Source organism: Diadema antillarum, unplaced genomic scaffold (genome assembly GCF_040938485.1).
Source record: "Diadema antillarum isolate AM-2024a unplaced genomic scaffold, OU_Dant_1.0 seq00000570_RagTag, whole genome shotgun sequence".
Classification (NCBI taxonomy): domain Eukaryota; kingdom Metazoa; phylum Echinodermata; class Echinoidea; order Diadematoida; family Diadematidae; genus Diadema; species Diadema antillarum.
The window spans coordinates 1,280,391-1,300,450 of NW_027271508.1; the positions used below are offsets into that span (position 1 = coordinate 1,280,391).

The window sequence follows — 20,060 nt, forward strand, 5'->3', positions numbered from 1 at the left end:
ATCATACATCATCCTTGGACCAAGTTTGGTGAAAGCTGCTTCATCCAGTTTTGAGTTATCACGTAAACAGATGAATTTTAGGATTTGACCTTGATCTTTGACCTTGACCTCTGTCCGATTTCACTGAAAAACTAATCAAGTAATTGTCCCATCATACGTCATCCTCCAACAAAGTTTAGTGAAATTTGCTCCATCCAGTCTTGAGTTATCGCGTAAACGGATACAATTTCATGATTTGACCTTGAACTTTGACCTTTGAACTTTAGCCGATTTCACCCAAAATCTGATCAAATAATTGCCCCATCATACTTCATACTTGGACCAAGTTTGGTAAAATTCCAGTAAATATTACTCAAGTTATTGCGTAAACGAAAGTGGACGGACGTACGTACGGACGTACGTACGGATGGACAGACGGACGTACGGACGGACGGACGGACAACCCAAAAACATAATGCCTCCGGCACCACTTTGTGGCGGAGGCATAAAAAAGTGAAATTTTAGCATTAACACTTCACCTCTGACCTCATGGCCCAAGACTTTCCCTAAAAATTCTTTATCTGGTAATACATGCATACACTTAATATTTGAGAAAATACCTTCAGGAATTGCATAGATATGTAGGAAATAGTGAAATTTTGATAATTTGACCTTGACCTTGATCTTGAGAAGGTGCACCCAGAAGTTGATAGGCACAACTTCATCCACTCATACATACATATGTCAAGTTCCATTAGGATACCTCATAGTTTATAATTTTAACTTGTTGAGGACAAGTCCCGAGTATACTTGGGCAAGTGCCTATGGGAAATGCATGTTGTAGCAAAATCAGCCTGTCCTCAGTTAATGGGTTTAAAGGGAATGCAAACCCAAAGAGCAATGTGGATTGAGTAAAAGCATTAACATTAGTAGAACACATCAGTGAAAGTTTGAGGAAATTCGGACGATCGATGCAAAAGTTAGGAATTTTTAAAATTTTGGTGTTGGAACCGCTGGATGAAATATAAAAATATAAAAGGAATTCCACAAAAATTTACTTTTCTAGCTAAATGAAAGAGTACTTGACAAACCGCTTCCAGAGAGCAGGGAAAATAATTGCTACCCCTAACATATGTCAGTATCAAGTTGATGGAATGTGTAATTTTCATGAAAAATGAATTTTTATTAAATTCCCTTTATATCTTCTTTATATTGTAGTCCACTCATACGTCATAACCTCTAGTAGTCTCCTTACCCAGCAGTTCCAACACCAAAACTTTACAAATTCATAACTTTTGCATTGATTGCGCGACTTTCCTCAAACTTTCACTGATGTGTTTTACTAGTGTTACTGCTTTCACTCAACCCACATTGCTCTTTGGGTTTACGTTCCCTTTAAAGTCATGTTGTCCACAAAATTGATTATGGACAGAAGGACAGAAGGACTGAAAGGCGGATAGACAACCTGAAAACATAATGCCTCTGGTGACACTTCCTGGCAGAAGCATAAAAACAAACACAACCCTTAAACAAAACAAGGAACTGTGCCTGTTGTATTCATGCCAATATACATACAGTTACGCCATATGACAAATGGCAAACTTGTGCACGTGTATTTGCATGAACTACAGCTATCAAATAGATCAATACCGGGTAAATGGTTTTGCAAGTCAATCAGACTTTGCTAGACAGTAATCAAGGTCTTTAAGTGGAAGGAATGTAGTAACACACAGAGATAAGAAGGCAAGAGGTGTTAATGGACATAACTTTAGCAGTGTAAAAGCATTAACTTTGGATGGTGCACTGGCCAAGAATGCTTGGAGGTAGTGTGATGGCAGGGCATCAACTTCTGGGTTACATTGCAATACACATGATAATTTCTGACCAACTATGGCACAATGGCATTTAATGCTTCAGGTAGCCCACAAATATTCAGCAGAAATTATGATTGAGTTCACTTGCACCAATCAAACAATATAATTTCTAAAAATCAGTCACAGTTTACCCTTTCATGCTGTCTGTAAACTTGCCTTTGATGAAATTGATAGTACTTTAGTACAACATGTACACTGTATAATCTTAGAAATTGAAGTGGATCTTAAACACTGACATAAATCATATTAAAGGTACAACATAGTTCTCATACGCCTGCAGTTACTGTCAATTTTTGCTTTATACTGTATATGTCGAATATTTCTCGAGGTTTTTATTTTCGCGAATTTCGCGAGTCAGGCGCTCTTCGTGAAATTAAAGACACACAAAATATTGACACTGATCACATATGAATGTGACGCACGCGTATACATTTCTCCGTTCGGTACAGGACCCCACGATCGCGAATTTAACCACTCACGAAATCGTCAGGAAGTTCTGATTCGCTAAAATTTAGACTTGCTAAATATATGGCGTATACAGTAATGGACACACACGCACAAGAATGTGTGAAAAAATGCTGTGACAATACAATTTCAGTTGGGTAATAACGAAAATGTAAAACATTAACCACAAAAGGTGACCATATTGTAATCTGAGAATGTATCTGACCACGGTTGCTATGTAATGTTTTAGAATTGATCATCAATAATCAAGGAATTGGGCCATAGCAGTATTCATTGATCTTTTGTGAGAGAGTGCACTGCATGCAGCTCGCTGGGAAATTTAAGATTCAAAGGGCACAATCGATCATCATGTAATGATCTACCTACCCACTAATGAACAGAGAGGGCTCTAAAGAAATAAAAGTCGGGTACACCGACTTTTATTGTTTCACACTTTTGATCTCAAAATGCTCCAAAACAACTCATTATCCTGGCAAATCGGGTAAGCCTTACAATTTTTTGGTAAATCATTTCAATATTTCGTAAGCAAATCAAAAGTGGTGGAAGATAGATTTTGAGCCTGTCTGAGAACTATGTTTTACCTTCAAGCTCCAGATTATATCAAGAAACACTATCATAGTTATACCCCTACAAAGTCTGAATGAATTGTCAGATATTCTTGTCCATTGATATTTGATCTTGACTGTAAACTTTGAATCAAAACTACTTATACAAGGAATGAGTGAATTTCCCTATCACAGCTAAGAACTGTTCCATTCTCAAACATCTTCAGCAGTATTGAAAACATTTTGAAATGTGAAATGTTTGACTTGGACCTTCACATTCTGATCTATTATAAGCACTGATCCCAGGATCTAATAAGTTCATCTTTGAATGGGTCACCCGTAAATAGACCTCAAAGTGCAATTGCACACCATGTTCAAGTTGACTCGAGCTACAAGAGTAAAACTGGGCAAACAGACTGATAGAAGGTTTATCAAACTCAGATATAAATTAAGGGTGTTATGGAATCTTAGTGTTTCACATTTTCACTGAATGCACTCAAATTGTAAGAAGTGATGATGTCATCATCTCGCAACTCCTCCGTTGAATTGTGCACTAAAATGTTATCAAAATCACATTTCTGGTTGATGATTTATGGACCTATCTGACTGGAGAAGACGTTGCTGTGACTCTTGCAGCTCAAATGACAAAAAAGTGCTTGCATTCTCACCAAGAAAGGGACTCCATGGCCACGTACGAGACGTCTCTAAACAAGATGACAACTTATTCACCCAGCAGTCGTGGGGACTTCTCCAAAATGTCCTTGCAACATCTTCAAATCGTTGAAGGTTGGTTCCCATGGGTCTCTGCAAGCTTGCAGAGATGTCTCGGAAATGTCACAGACAAAATCAGTTTCTGCAAAGTGATGCAACTGATGGAGACATCGCAAAAAAGTTGCAGAGGGTTCTCTTACACCAGCTGGAGACTGAAAAAAGTCTCTAAAAAATAAATAATAACTATGTACGATTCTCCTGTGATTCCCTGGAGACCTGACTAGTCTCCAGGAGACATCGTAAAGACATCTCCACAACCAGTTGAGACTTAAGTTGCCACCAGGTCACCTAGTCTCCAAGCCAATGAAATGCTCACTTTAGCGGCTGCAACTCCTTTCCCAAATAAAAGTCAGTGTTGCCAGGTTATAACAATACCATAAGAATTTGATGGAATGATGCCCATCATATTTACTGATTTTATGTCAAATAAAAAATAATAATTAATAATGTTCTTGAAGTTCCTGTTGAAATGGCTTTTACAACCTCTGTAGATGTGAACTATTTGTCACGCTTTGCTCATGTGAGAACACCTTCCTGTCATCTCGGCCACGCCCAAGCACTCTTCCCATCCCTGGCAGCCCTCTCTTTGAAGAGCAGAGGGGGCGAGGCTGGTTGCTGGATTTGCCTGACCAAAGATGAGCATGAGCTTTTCTTTTTCCTCCCTCTCTGGCTCCTTGGCTCAGGTTTGGAGTGCTCCTGTGGAGTGTGGATGGGCATCCAGGGGATGGGGTTGCAGTAGCCCGGCTGTGGGTAGCTGGCTCTGTCATAACCTAATGCAATGAAAGCAAGATAAGCATTACAGCATATGCTTCACAGAGAAGCTTGATGACCATTTCATAAAATTCTTTTCTTGGGAGGGGTGTGTGAGGGAGGAGGTTGACATGGTAGGAATTGGGGTTCAACAGGTAATCATGATCGCAACCTTGCACAAGGTGAAAGATATTGTAAAAAATTGTCTTTGAAGAACTGCAAACAGAAGGCAACAATAAGCCCTTAACAACTGCTATTGGGCCAAATTTCAAGACCATCGTTTTTCAACTCCTGCGCACTGATAAAGCTCAACCTAGGTCACTTGAATCCATGTTCTAGTAAGTATTTCTTGCCTACCCTGGTACAAAACGCTTGAGTTATTAAGCACAGATATCTAACATTGAGAGGTTTTAGAAATACAACTGAGCTGAAAATCCTATTTCTTACTCTGGAAAAAAAAAAAAGTAGGTAAGTCATGTTTGTCTGAATAAAAAGTTAGAGTTTTTCAAGACGATCCTGATGTCTAAACTTACACCTGTGGATAATGGCTGAAAGAGACATTAACCAGATAAGCCTTTAAAGGACAAGTCCACCTTCATATACATGTGGATTGAGTGAATGCAGCAATATTTGTAGAACACATCAGTGAAAGTTTGGGGAAAATCGGACAATCCGTTCAAAAATTATAAATTCTTAAAGTATCTGCACAGTCACTGCTGGATGAGAAGACTACTAGAGTGTGTGATGTCACATGCGTACAACATTATAAGGAAAATATAAAGAGAATTTCACAAAATGTTACTTTTTGAAAAAAGTGCACATTTTCTTGGCTCATCACTGACGTATGTTAAGGGTAATATCATTCCCCTTGCCTTCTGAAAGAGGGAAGTCAAGTGTTCTTTTATTATGCGAGAAAGGTGAAAATATCTTGAATTTTCCTTATACTTTCTTTATATAGTTGTACACATGTGACATCACAAGCTGTAGTAGTCTTCTCATCCAGCAGTGACTAAGCAGAAACTTCAAAAATTCATAACTTTTAAACGGATTGTCCAATTTTCCCCAAACTCTTGCCGATGTGTTCTATCATAAATATAGCTGCATTCACTTGATCCACATGTCTATGAAGGTGAACTTGTCCTTTAAAAGCTTTCTGTATCATAACATTCTGATTATATGTATACATTTATACTCTGCATTATCGTATGATTTCTTTTCATGCCTCTGCCACAAAGTGGTGCCAGAGGCATTATGCTTTCGGGTTGTCCATCCGTCTGTCCACATTCGTTTATGCGATAACTTGAATAATATTGACTGGAATTTTACCAAACTTGGTCCAAGTATAAAGTATGATGGGGCAATTACTTGATAAGATTTTGGGTGAAATCGGCTGAAGGCCAAAGGTCAAAGGTCAAGGTCAAATCATGAAATTGTATCCGTTTACGCGATAACTCAAGACTCGATCAAGCAAATTTCACCAAACTTTGTCCAAGGATGATGTATGATGGGACAATTACTTTATTAGTTTTTGAGTGAAATCAGACAGAGGTCTAAGATCAAAGATCAAGGTCAAATCCTAAAATTTATCATATTATATACATGTATTATCTAACGGAGCTCCTCTGGGAAATTTCCTGCCAGAAGGTCAAGGCCAAACATTAAGGGGCAAAGGCCAGGCTAAAATGTTTTTAAAAAAAATCTATTGTATACTGTAATTACACTTTTTCTTCATACCTTGAAAATTACTCAATGCATACACTTAATAAAGGGTCAGTCAAAAGTCAATTACAATCCTCAATTCTCCAAATACATACAAACCTGCACTCTTAGACAATCACAGCAAACCTAATTCAAGACATTTCTGACAAATCTGTCATTTCAGTATTTTGCCAGTTATGTGAAACTGTCATCACACCTTGTGAAGACGTTGTACTATACACCTACTGGGAGAATCATGCATAATGGCGGAGGCATACCAGTCGCCATAGTGACATTTCTAGTTTCTTCCTGTGATTTGAGAAAACTTCTACATTTTACAAAAAAGGTCTGTTTATGATATATTCTGGTCTGTGCATCTGGAAACAGAGGTTGGGAGGTGGTAGACTTACCTCTCTGTGCCCCTCCTGCCTGCCATGCACTGCCTGCCGAGGGCTGGGCTCGCTTACCGGCCTGGTCATACCACTTCTGGTAGGCTGCCTCTGCCTCCTGCCTCCTGGCCCTCCTCTCCTCCTCCTTCCTCTTCTCTTCCTCCATATGATTCTGCTTCTGCCTCTTGTCCTCAGCTCTCTTCTTCTCTGCCCACTCAGAGTAGCTGGCCTGCAAGAACATTTTTACAGACGAGAAACCTGAATGTGAGCTTTCATTGCAAACTGACAACCAGGGGGTGTCATCACACACTGATACTCATGTGATGTAAAGCCATGCTTCTCAGTCTTTTTCAACCCGAGGCCCACTTTGGCTCCTACAAATGTTTTTGAAGCCCAGTTAGATCAACTATTAATCTTTTTTTATTTCACTCTTGGCCAACAATGATAATTATCAGAGAACATGAAATGACCTCACTACAGGCAGCATAAACAATTCCTTGTTTGTTCTTTTGCATACAGTATTTGTTCAGGTTCATGTGAAGTCTGTTGCACAAGATTGTATTTAGTATGTTTAAAGCATAGAGCATGTTAATGAATGGATTTTTCCCCCAAACTGATTATTTGTCTTTTACATTTACCATGCCCTCATAATCACGACATACATTTATACATGCATGGAAGGTCAATGTGCACCAATCAAGCTGATGCTAGCTCTCTTTTTTGGCTTGAATTGACACATACATATATCATATTGCATAGATAAATATATAAATCATTTTGCTTTATTCAGAGTATTCAAGGACTCAAATCCAATATATTAGCACGATTGTGCAACATTAACACTTAGTGTAAAACCAGAAGCATTTTCAGCATGAAACTTTCATGAACTGGAACTGATGGTCTTTTTCACAGCACAAAACTTTTGCGAATTGTCACTGGCATTCAATTAATTATGTGGACAAAGCCTTTCGAGTGCATTTCATTTTTGCAAATCTTGGCTCCTTGTGAAATTGAAAAAAGTTTCATACACCTGAAAACTTATAGTTTTACAGTACATGTCATGTTAACACTGCTTTCTACAAATCAGTGACGTACCTTTGCTTTATCTGTTATCCTTCGTTTTTCCTCCTCCTCCACCTTTCTCTGCATTCTCTGCAATCTCATGTTGGCTTTCTGGGCTTCTATTTCCTTGGCAGTCTTTTCTTCAATCCATACATTGACTTTAGCAGCTATGATTTTCGCCTGGGCTTCTTTCATTTTCTTGTTTTCCTTTTCTTTCATCAGCTTCTCTCGTTCCTGTTTCAGCTGTTGTGGAGCACGATACAAACATAGAGAATATAGAACTAGGTTTAAGTTGCTGCATTAATGATCTACCAATATTCAGTAGTTTTTAAAGGCATTATGCCTGACTAGAGTTCATAAACCCCCCCCCCCCCAAAAAAAACAAAAAAAACAAAAAAAAACAAAAAAAAAAAAACAAAACACAAAACTTTATCCTGCTTAATCTCATCAAAATTGATATGTCTTTTCAATGTTGGTAGTAAGAGACACCTCACACTTACAACCCTTGCTACATAGAATACATTACTATCATCTTTACACTGCTGGAAAGTGACTCATCCTTATTTCAGATTGTTTTCTCATAAAATAACCTGTAGGATACCCACTGATTCATCCATAAGGAATCTGAATGTAAGCATCCAGGGATATCTGTGTCTGATGACCAGAGACATTTGTAAGAAGTGGCCGTCAAGACTGCCAGCTTTTTTTCTTTTTGTATAAAAAACATGTTGATGATTTGAGGATGGACAGAAATAAGCAAAACTAGTGTGCAGATGGCAAATCTAATGTTTTCACTTGAGTCTCTATGTATGAATGTGTTTACGATACAGAAGTCAGTACTCTTGGGAAACTTGTACAAACTTACATAAATGTTGTACTTATGCCCTAAGCATGACAAAACACAAAGAAATTATTTGAGCTTCTCTAAAAGGAAATCAAGGCAAATTAGATAGTCTCTAGTCGTTCCAACTAGTCTTTAATATGAATCAATAATCTCCAGTGATGATCCTTTTGATCACCCTTTGCCAATTATAGCAAAAGAGATTATTTTTTCCCTGTGCATCAGTAGCAGGTTCTCACCTTGACCTTGGCTTTCTTCCTCTCCTGCTTAGTCTTCTCCACCAGCCACTTCTCCCAGGGGGAGAGTGGAGGAGGCTTGCTGGATGATGTGTGTGAGGAAGATGATTGTGACTCTATCTTGACTCGGGAGTATGTCGATGATCCACTGCGGCTCTCGGTCTCAGATTTTGATCGAGATGAAGATAATGATCTTGATGCCGACTGGGATGAATTACTTTGTAAATCAAAGAAGCAAAGAACCAAATCGTGCTATTAACACAAACCACATCTGGAATGGGATATCCTGCATTACACAACAATAAGACGTTACAAAATGATTCTATGCTGTGCACAACCAGTTTTATACCGTTTTTTTCAAGCCCTTCATCCCTTTTCACCACATACGTCACGCTGGTTGATTTGAGTCTAATCCGGAATCGATATTCTCGTGGTGAATTCTCGATCTATAGCAATTTCAGAGTCAAAGTGCTACTATTTTCTTCATACAAAACATCACAGAACTGTAAGAACAAGGTCCAAGTATTTTCTTTTTTATCATGAAGTGTCCCTTACTAGAGGTACACTTCATGAAATGCATTCATTGGGCTTTGCGCGATAGGCACACTTCACAAAGTATCCTATTTGCAAAGTTAATGATGGCTACACTTTGTGAAAATGCCTATACAGTCTCTCATGCAGTCCTACAATTAGCTTTGACAAAGTATCTTACTCTGGTTCCTGTGCCACCCAGTGCTAATTTGGCATCCTTCGGCCTCTCTTTTTTGAGTTAGTTGACAACATGTGTTTGATTATGATTGGTTAGTAAGCCCATGCAGTGTTTCCTTCATTTTTTTTTTGCTCCTTTTTTTTTCAGAATTTTTAATGCAATTAGTGAAAAAAGATACTGAGAAGCTGAATTGGATTAACAGCAGTTATCATATTTCATGTCATGTTATTGTTAATTGTGACTTGAAAGTGCACGCACCAGATATAACTTTTAAACTTGCAATGTGACCCAATTTTCAAGTTTATAATGTTATTATTAAATGGAAACAGCATACTCATGTATTTGTTGATGATAGGTAAATTGGTGATATAAACAGATATTGAAGTGGGACTCAGTAATATTGTGTGTGCATGCATTTTTTTTTTTTCATTCAGAGAATGTAAGGATTTCATTAGGACACTGATAAAACTGATAAAAGTTTTGATTACTATCATTATTTATTCAGTGCATACTTAATAAAAAGAAGAAAAGGTGTGCAGCCAAAAGGTGTCTGTCTGTCAGATGCTAGTCAGGAGATTGACTATAAAACCAGATTCAGAGTGATCCACTTTAACAAGGATGAGCTGATGTCATCCGCTTCGGGTATTCACAACATCTGACTGAATATGACTTAATTCGCAAACTAACCAAGCGAAGAGGGAGATGACAAGGAATCTGATGCCGGACCACAGCTTTTGTACAGGTATGTATTCATGTCATTTAAATGTTGTTTATGTCATTGTATTGTATATATATATATATATATATATATATATATATATATATATATGTTTATATATACCTATATATATATATATATATATATTTGTTTGTTTGTTTGTTTTTGTTGTTGTTTTTTGGTAAAAAAGCATGTGGACAAAACAAATATCCATGATGTGGACAATAAATGATCGAAATGAAATGAAGATGAAATAGAATGAAACGAGGTCAGGGTATCCTTATAAGTTGTTGCTTGGGAAATATAATGATCTCATGTCCCTATGCACAAACAACACTCCAGTCATCCCCCATCCCACACATCAAATAATGTTGTACCAAATGCTGCCTTATTGAGAATTCAATTGCCATTCTGAATGGCAAGCTGTTCAATGGACAAGTTTTTTGTTTTTTGTTTTGTTTTGTTTGTGTCACACCCCCAAAGTGGAGCAAGACATTAAAAAAGGAATGACATTGATTTCGCATTATGGCTTTTTCCGTGACATTTCAGACTCCACTTTATTTTTTAGAATTAAAATAATGAACACAAAATGCTGTGTTGTCTGTGAGTCGGGGCTGCATAAGCGTATAGATTAAAATCTCTGCTTGATGGCCCATAAATGATCATCTATTTACAAGAGTGCTGATGTATAAAATATTTCTTTCAGCAAGAATTCATGTGGACATGCAAAGTATCTACAATCTGAAATGGTGATTTGATAAAACTAATACTTTACAAAAGCCCATTTAAGTTTTAAAGTGATACATAATTCATTATGCAACATACCAAGATTTAGATGAAGATGCTGAGGAGTCTGGAGATTTATCCTCAAGGATGTCCTCAGGAAGATCTTGAACACTACTATGGGAGAGAACAGAGAGCAGAGAGCGTGTGGATTCTCCTGTGTCATCCAGTGAGAGAGACAGAGATCCTTTCTCTTGGTCTCTAGGCTTCCTCAACTTCTGGCCTCTAGTCTCCTTTGGAGTCGATTGTGGTATCTGCTTTAGGTCTACCTCCATGGCTGTTGCTTGACCTCCAAGATTCTTCCCGACTGGTGAGAGAAAATAATGATATCAATCTCTTTTTAATCGACTTTTAATACAACTTGCATGTAATATGCAGATTGACAAGAAATCAAGTCAGAGGACTTAAAAGGGAACCCAAACCAAATGAGCAACGTGAATTAAGTGAAAACAGCAACAATTTAATAGTAGAACACATCAGTGAAAGTTTGCGGAAAATTTGACAATCAATGGCTGACAATGCAAATGTTATGAATTTTTAAAGTTTTCTTTTCACTGCTGAATGAGGAGACTACTGGTTATGACATATGTGTGGACAATAATACAAAGAAAATTCCACAAAAATTCATTTTTCATGAAAATCACACATTCCATCTACTTTGATACTGGCATGAGCTTTAATATCATGATGTTAAGTAATTTATAAATTATTAACCTGCTTTCTGAAAGCAGATAGTCAAGTGCTTTTTCATATAATGCTAGAAAAGTGATTTAATATAAAATATATATATATATATATATATATATTCTTTTTGATATTGTTGTTGTCCACTCATGTACGTCATAACCATGATTGAAGGAAATGGAAGGCGTGCATGGTGTGTATTTCTAACGTTATGACGAGTAGACTCTATGCCACATTATAACGTTACATGATTAAATTACCAAAATTACATTCTAAAATCAGAAATTTCAAAATGGACCATGATTTAATGAAACGTATGACTGCGGTTTCATGAAATTTCACAGCAATAATTATAACTGTTACAGACATAGCTAATTATCATGTATGCACGCCGTTTTCAGAGTATGTTGTCTAGTAATATGAGGAGTCTATATCAAGTCTTTATGGTAAAGGTAACCCCGTCGCGGGGCGCTGTAACACAGTTACATTGTACGGTACGTATTTGTCCGTATGGGGTCGCTGCTGCGGTTATGGTAAAGGTAACTATACACAGCCCAGTCGCTGTACGTAGGTACGTCGCGCACAGCGTACTTACAGCGTCTGGTCGGGCTATGGTAAAGGTAGCCCCGTTGGGGCTGGTCGCAGACGCAGTTATGGTAACGTCGAGGGTGCATTCCATGTAAAATAGGTAAGTTTTCATGCGCGAACTTATGTGTCCGGAAACCCAACCCCCCATGATACTACTGTAGAAATGCACACCATCCATGCACACCTACCATTTCCTTCTTTTATTTTACTAGATCTCTAGTTGTATCACAGGTAAAGCATTCAGCACAAACACAAATATTTAGATTAACAGCACTTGCAATGCAATTCACAACAAAAAACGTAATGAGTGGGACTGACTTCACCGGACGTTTTTTTATTCTGAAGACTTACTTTACAAAATGTTAATGATGATCGATGAACTTTACCTCTAACGTTAGCTCTCGGCAGAGCACTACACGTAGATCTATCGGATCTATCTAGGCTTTACAGCACCACCATAGCACAGATCATTCACAAAACACTGCGCATGCATAAAACATTCGAAATTCAGCTGCTTGATCCCTTGAATGCTATGCGTTATGCTTGATTTTGTGCGATACAATATGCAGTGATCGATCCTTATGATGAGTGTGTTCGATCGATCGTGCCTAATTTTGACATCCACAGTGTACTACTGTAAAAGTGGATATTTTCGCGTGACTAATTTTTCGCGCTAGGCCGGGTCAGAAGAGTTTTGCGTGTTTTTTAAGACATCATGCACAGGAACGTATGGCAGGCAAAAATATTCGCATGCTTTTATTTTCGCGCTAGTTTCTGGTTGAGCGAAATGCGCGAAAATTTCAACACGGCGAAAATTTCCACTTTTACAGTAAGTATGCATCGCACCACAGCTGGATGATGAAAATCCACTCAAATGTGAGCGCCATCTGTGATCTGACGATGCGTCAAACGACGATTTGGGGGGAGGGGCATGCAATACATTGGGCGAGATGTGCTGCTGCACAACCCCCTCCCCCCCCCCCCCAAAAAAAAAAAAAGAAAAAAAGAAGAGAAACCCACTCACACAAACAACGCACCAATAGGCCTAAACAAAACACAGCATCAATCATATTATTGTGCGCTTCTACTTGAACCCTTTCCAAACCTAGAAAGCCCAAGGGGAGCGCTGTATCCCTACCATTTTTCACTAACCAAATTCGATGACCTTTTTGATATTTTATTGCAAACATTTTGATTCTGTACAGGCCTAATTTAGCTATGTTCGATATTGCTGGTTGCCATGGCAATCATAAACTTGACAACCATGTCCGTCAGATTTTGAATGTTTTTTCTGTTCCAATTCTGATGATATAGTGAGGGTTTTCCTGGCTGTAATTTGCTGAGGGACCAAAATATGAAGTAATTATGGTTGTGAAATACCCTGTAATGGTGTTCTTATTATTCCCTTTATTTTTTCATGTGACATAGGTATCACACAATACATTGTAATTCAGTATTTTCAAAAGACTACTCAGAAAGAACTAATCTTCAAATATATCGTGTCATTTGAATGTTTCTCACAAGTTTTGCCTTTAGTACTTGTCATTTGCCTATCAATCAACCTGGAAACTCAAATTCCTATACTGTGAAATGTGACACCTATCATGCACCTATCCCAGACGATACATCATAGGTTTCATATATATGATTTCACCGAAAAGCGTTCCTTTGTGTTAACCTTGAGAAATTTCAACCATCACTAATTAAGACTGTCATTTAGTGGCAATATCAACCCCCTTCCCGGAAAATAAGTTTGTTTTTGCATTCAATCAATGATTGACGGACCAGTCACCTGCATGCAAGTTCTTTCTTGTTTATAACGGGGCCGGTACAGGGCGGAACGTTTTCCAAAGTACATGTGTGTGTGAACGGGCACTAGTTCCGGGTTTCATGAGCTAAGAAGGAAAAAAAGGGGGGAACCTTCAGCGCAACTTTGGTGTCACTTCCGGGTTTCTTCAGCTGACAAGCAAAAAAAAAAAAAAAAAAAAAAAAAAGGTCTTCAGCGCAAAAATATAACATTACCGCGGTCACACTTTAAGGTCTCTATCTATTTCTTTCCACTGCTACTTAGTTGAATGAATTCCAGAGAATCTTACCAAAATTGAGAATTGTACCAAAACCAGGAAAACCAAAGCGGGAGGATACTTTTGAATGATTTTGCAAAGTTTTTCTTTTGGCTGGTTTCCGTCTCATCAAAATTGCGTGCACGATTGCCCACGAACAAGAAATTCAGCAACGGTTTAAAATTTCATTGCGGCATTTTTATTGATAACGACTCAATCCGTAGGCCTTGCGGTCTCTGTCTGTCTGTTCATTTCCATCTGAGAAGATGCCTGGCTGGTGCACATTCAGCTATGTAAGCTGGTCTTCCATGGGGCCCAGATGGATGTGAGGTGGGACCCGTGACTTCACCGGGTTAAACACCTGCTCTTTGCGATGAATAATGAAGCGGGATCTTTTACAAGCATGAGCTGTGACTCTCTCATATAGATACGAGACCTCCATTTTATGTCCTATCCGAGGGACAAAGTAGTTTGCCTCTTGCTAGAGGGGACGGTATGTTTACGCACAACATTAATTGCTCAGTCCAGACTCGGGTTCGAACCCGGGTCCTTAGGATCGTGAGGCAGACGCGCCACCGACTGAGCCAACTCACCGCCCTTGGCTACCGGTATCTATTGGTATACTTGTGTGCAATAGAGCAGGAAAACACGAAGACGGTTTCAAACCCTAGACTATTTTATATGATGTACAGTACTGAGAATAGAATAAATACTAGTAGATCAGTGCATTATTATTATTAGTATTATTATCATTATTACTAATCGTCATCATCAATCTTTAGGAGGGGATCGCGGGGATGCTGTATAGGCATATTTTTGCTCCATTCTTTCGTTATTATTCTGGTGTATGCTGTGTATGCTATTCTCAAGTTTGTGTACATTTGCATTTCCCAAGTTGACAATGGTCGTCCCGCTGTAAATTTTTACAAATGACATTATCTATAGGGTTCATCCCAAAGAGTATGAAAGCCCTTCTACTCTTTGTTTCATCCTATTGATTATAGCCCAAGGAGGTTCAAGAGAATGGAGTCACAACCGTCTTATTTCCTTTACTAGATGTTCGATGCCGCCGCTCAAAAATATTTGAAGCATGTGCCAAACAGGACCTGTCACGCAGATCACTGGCGTAGCCAGGGGGGGGGGGGGGGGGGGGGGCGATGGGGGCGGTCGCCCCCCCCCCCCCCTAAGATTTGGACCGGGGATTTGGGAGGCGGAAAAAATGCGTGTATACTGTATGCATGCACATGAAGCGGGTCTCCTTTGCAACCTTTCATCAAATAAGATTTAAAAAAAAAAATTTCACTCAAAGTGTGCACCAGATCGTTGAATTTCAATTCGAAATATGCAAAATCTCTCGTGCTTGGGAGGGGGTATCCCCCTCCCAAACCCTCCCCCCTGTGCCCCTTTCCCTAGCTTAGTATACTTTTTAGATTTACAAAAAAAAATTATGAATAATTCCGAGTGCACAAGACTTATCACTTATATTCCGAAAACTCAAGGTTCCCTCATGTATAAGGGGAATTTCCCCTTTTAATCGACCCTTTCCTCCCTCAGTCTCCCCCATCAGTTTTTTGTGTGTGTGTGTGTGTGTGTGTGTGTGTGTGTGTGTGATTTCCCAAATGTTGATTCCATCAAATATGCGAATACGAGATATCTCAATTTCAACCTTAAAAAGGCAAAAGCTCCATCGGAAGGGAAGGGTGGAGATAACACTCGCCCACGCCTTCCCCCTGCTCGCCCGCCCCTCCCCCCCCCCCCCCCTTCCGCCATGCATAGAAGTAGACTGTGGCTATACCCAGATCGCTTTATTTCAATTCTAAAAACGCAGACCCCCTTCCCCTAAGCTCTACCTCACTAGACTTTATACATACACACAGATGGTGCACATTCGGAATAAGAGCTAAATTCCGTGATTTTAACACTTAGATGAAAAAGTATTGCACCAAAAGTTTGCACCAGATCGCTGAATTTCAGGTCTGAAACGCAAAATCACCTTCGTGTGGGAGGGGATATGCCCCTATCTACACCCTCGTGTGCATGCTTATTCTGTTTGATTGCTGAACAGACAGCGTTCATGATATTCAGTGTATAGAATTGATACAAGAAGATTACTTAAATGATACAATTTTATAGGCAAATTGTTCAATAATCTACACTAAAATGTACTGCAACCTTAAACAATGGGACTGTTTCAACTCGTTAAAACACGCAAAAACATGCATCAAATTGCACCATTTGCAACATCAAAATGCAAAAAGTTCTCACCGTGGGAGGGGGGACACCCCCTCCCACACCCTCCCCTCCCCCTTCGCTCGCTCCGCTCGCTCGGGTTCAGTCGCTTTCATGATATTCAGTGAAAAAAATTAATACAAGAAGATTATTTAAATGATACATTTTATAGGCAAATTGTTCAATAATATATAATCTACACTAAAATATACTGCAACCTTAAACAAGTGGGACTGTTTCAACTCGTTAAACACGCAAAAACATGCATCAAATTGCACCATTTGCAACATCAAAATGCAAAAAGTTCTCACCGTGGGAGGGGGGACACCCCCCTCCTACACCCTCCCCTCCCCCTTCGCTCGCTCCGCTCGCTCGCGTTTAGTCGCGTTCATGATATTCAGTGAAAAGAATTAATATAAGAAGATTATTTAAATGATACCATTTTATAGGCAAATTGTTCAATAATAATTTACATCAAAATATACTGCTACCTTAAACAAGTGTTACTGTTTCACGTCGATAAAACGCGCAAAAACATGCATCAAATTGCACCATTTGCAACATCAAAATGCAAAAAGTTCTTACCGTGGGAGGGGGGACACCCCCTCCCACACACTCCCCTCCCCCTCGCTCGCTCCGCTCGCTCGGGTTCAGTCGCGTTCATGATATTCAGTGAATTTATAGTGAATTTTATAGGCAAATTGTTCAATGATAATCTACATCAAAATATGACTGTTTCAACTCGTTAAAACACGAAAATGCAAAAAGTTCTCCCTCCCCTCCCCAGTGCTTCGCTCGCTCCGCTCGCTCGGGTTCAGTCGCGTTCATGATATTCAGTGAAAAGAATTAATGCAAGAAGTGTATTTAAATTATACCATTTTATAGGCAAATAAATTGTTCAATAATAATCTACATCAAGATAAACTGCTACCTTAAACAAGTGGGACTGTTTCACGTCGATTAAACGCGCAAAAACATGCATCAAATTGCACCATTTACAACATCAAAATGTAAAAAGTTCTTACCGTGGGAGGGGGGACACCCCCCTCCCACATCCTCCCCCCTCGCTCGCTCCGCTCGCTCGGGCTCGGTCGCTTCGCTCCCTCGCAGAGTAACCGCCCCCCCCCCCAAGATGAAATCCTGCTACGCCGTTGACGCAGATAGTAAGACAATTGACTTGTGTCTCATTGTATAATCACCAGCCACTTTCTAAGGCAGATATGTCTCTGTGATGGTAATTACTTTTCGCTATCCCTTCTTATAAAAGACGGTAGAAGAGAGAAAAGAGGTGGTACAGACACGAGGATGTGCGAATAGAAATTGCGCAAAAAATGCTGACATAAAGATGAAATTTTCTCGACTGGGCATACCCGAGCACTAATCTGATATATCTATCAATAAAGAATTATATATACTTGAAGATTATTCCACGCTCGTTTTATTTGTCGGAATTGAGTGGAAAAGTGATAAAACCGTCTTTCCAGGATGGTATTAAACATTTTCACATGATACAGCTCTGATTTACACTTTTGAACAAATTTCTGCACGGGATTGACTTTTGTTTTACATGCGTTAACTTATCATTAAGTGAATTTTCATTTATGTTAATGAATGAATAATCAAAATATGACCAATGTTATGTAAACGTTCAAAATGAATCTTTCAGATTGCTCAGCAAGACGGCGGTTTCGAACATCGATCATCAAAGGCACATAATGCACCTGTGAAATTCTTTTGTACATCAATTGAAATCTGACAACTGCTTGATTACAGCCAGTTGGAACTCCAGCCAGACAAGACGCCGTGCTCCACCACACTGGCTGCGTCTTTACAGCGACTGGGCTGTGTATAGTTACTAAAGTAGTCAAGGGGCTTCATACCAGGGGGTGCATGTTTCATCAAGTTACAGCGCTGACAAGTTGTCAGCGCTGACTAACTTGATGAAACACCCCCTGGAAGGTCAAACACACATAGGCCTAAGTGTTTCGTATTGATTTGATCTCCAGGGGGCGTTTCATCAACGAGTTCGTCGGACATATTGAAAACTTTCGCCCTAATTCACGCAGAAAATCCGACGTAGCAGACGCTGGAGAAAGTGAGTGCGTGTCGGGCGAGTGGCTAGTCGACATGTTAATGGGGGTGGCCTGCAGCACCGTGCGTGGAGGGACATCATGTTCACATAATTTCACGCGTAGTGTGTTGTGTGTAGGCGGCAGAAATCGGGTTAAATCTACAGTTGAGATACAATCTAGGACCTTATCATTCCTTTACAACATTATTTCAGTTGATTACCTGTGCACAACACGTGTTTATAAGCACCCAATTGCAGACAGCAGATGGCAAGCGACCGTTGCAACTACTTACATTATTACCACCTCCGAAGAAAATGCACCAGTCCGACTAGAGCCATCATCGAAAAATGAGAAGGAATGTGAAATATATTTGGTTGTTTTTGCTCCCAATCTTAGCAGTTATGTTGCTCATAAGGCTGCTACGTATCTAGATAATGTCTCACATACAACTGTATCTTGATATTGCATTGAAAATGATATTTGGCGAGAAACAAAAGCTTGAAATCACAGGAATTCACACTGCTGACGACGGCAGACAGTGAAGGTCAACGGCTCAAATTTTCGTTGGTAGTCTCGTCACGTGATAGCTCTGTGTGGATTGTACACGTTCCCTATGACAGCAATTGTGACTGGGTAGTCTAGCTTTACTGCTTATTTGCGTCAGGACTGCTCAACCAATGAACAAGATTCTTATATCACAAAAATGGACAGAATCTCTACTTTCTAAAACCGTGCGCCCCAAGTTCGTGCGACTTTCCGTTCTCGAGATATTCCGTGTGGAAGAATTGCAAGACGGCAAAATGTGCTCAAATTCGTCAAATTTGGACTGTTCGCCATAGACAAATCTACTCATAAGGTACTTTTCTGATCAAATTTGCGTCACGACTACAAATGTTACAATAATGATATATACACATAAATAATCCCTAAAGTGTCTACATTCAGAATCCGAGCGCCCCAAGTTTGCTTCTTAAATATTTTAAAAGTTATGGCAGATTTTGTGGAAAAATGCGTCGATTTTTGACCCGTTTTACGTGTTGTAGCGTTCGCGCGGAAGCGCGGCTTCGCAGATGACCGAAAGTTTTCAATATGGGTTTTCACCGACAAATTTGCTATCAGCCAATCAGACGCAAGGATTTCAGTAGCTTTTAACAGTTGTCAGTGTAAATCACCGACAAAAAGTTTCATGAAACGGTCCCCTGATGACAGCGTAATACACAACGTGGAATGCATCTCCTACAGTAGTTCTTGTCTTCCCTTCGCTGATCATGAGATGCCGCCGTGGGTAAAGCGAGTGTGTAGGCGAGCTATCCAACCGCAAAAATTTGACACACGTCGGAAATGAAACACATACAATAAAGAAACCAGTATTGTAGTAAGGCATCGCATTTCCCGCCAATGAAATCAATCGTTATGGAAAATGCTGCCGATGTAATGATGAAAGATCTTAAAATCAGGGACCATTCATTGCCATGAGCCACTAAAGCTGTGAGAATAAGGAGTGCGAGCTCCAGTAGCTCATCGCAGGCCAGAGCATACCTACCTCCTCCGCGAAAGCCATACCCGTACCCCCAAGTGCAAGGGGCTGGGGCTGGGCCCGGGCC

The 20,060-nt window shown here is 39.5% G+C and overlaps 1 protein-coding gene across 1 annotated transcript; it reads right to left on the minus strand.

Moving 5' to 3' along the window:
* Positions 1-4,098: 4,098 nt before the first annotated feature.
* LOC139735359 (uncharacterized) lies at positions 4,099-12,637 on the minus strand. The gene is made up of 6 exons (XM_071646104.1): positions 12,479-12,637; positions 10,863-11,127; positions 8,614-8,827; positions 7,567-7,776; positions 6,493-6,700; positions 4,099-4,404 (listed from the first exon to the last, which is right to left on the minus strand). The coding sequence occupies exons 2-6, from the start codon at positions 11,093-11,095 to the stop codon at positions 4,172-4,174; spliced, it is 1,098 nt and encodes a 365-aa protein (XP_071502205.1). The 5' UTR covers positions 11,096-11,127; positions 12,479-12,637; the 3' UTR covers positions 4,099-4,171.
* Positions 12,638-20,060: the final 7,423 nt, after the last annotated feature.

What these genes read in the sequence shown, in the direction of transcription:
- LOC139735359 (XM_071646104.1), bottom strand. Translation starts at nt 11,095, where the DNA reads ATGGAGGTAGACCTAAAGCAGATACCACAATCGACTCCAAAGGAGACT. An exon ending in GGAAGAAAGCCAAGGTCAAG is followed by an intron (nt 7,777 to 8,613) that starts GTGAGAACCTGC and finishes GCTCCACAACAG; the next exon opens with CTGAAACAGGAACGAGAGAA. An exon ending in GGATAACAGATAAAGCAAAG is followed by an intron (nt 6,701 to 7,566) that starts GTACGTCACTGA and finishes ATGTTCTTGCAG; the next exon opens with GCCAGCTACTCTGAGTGGGC.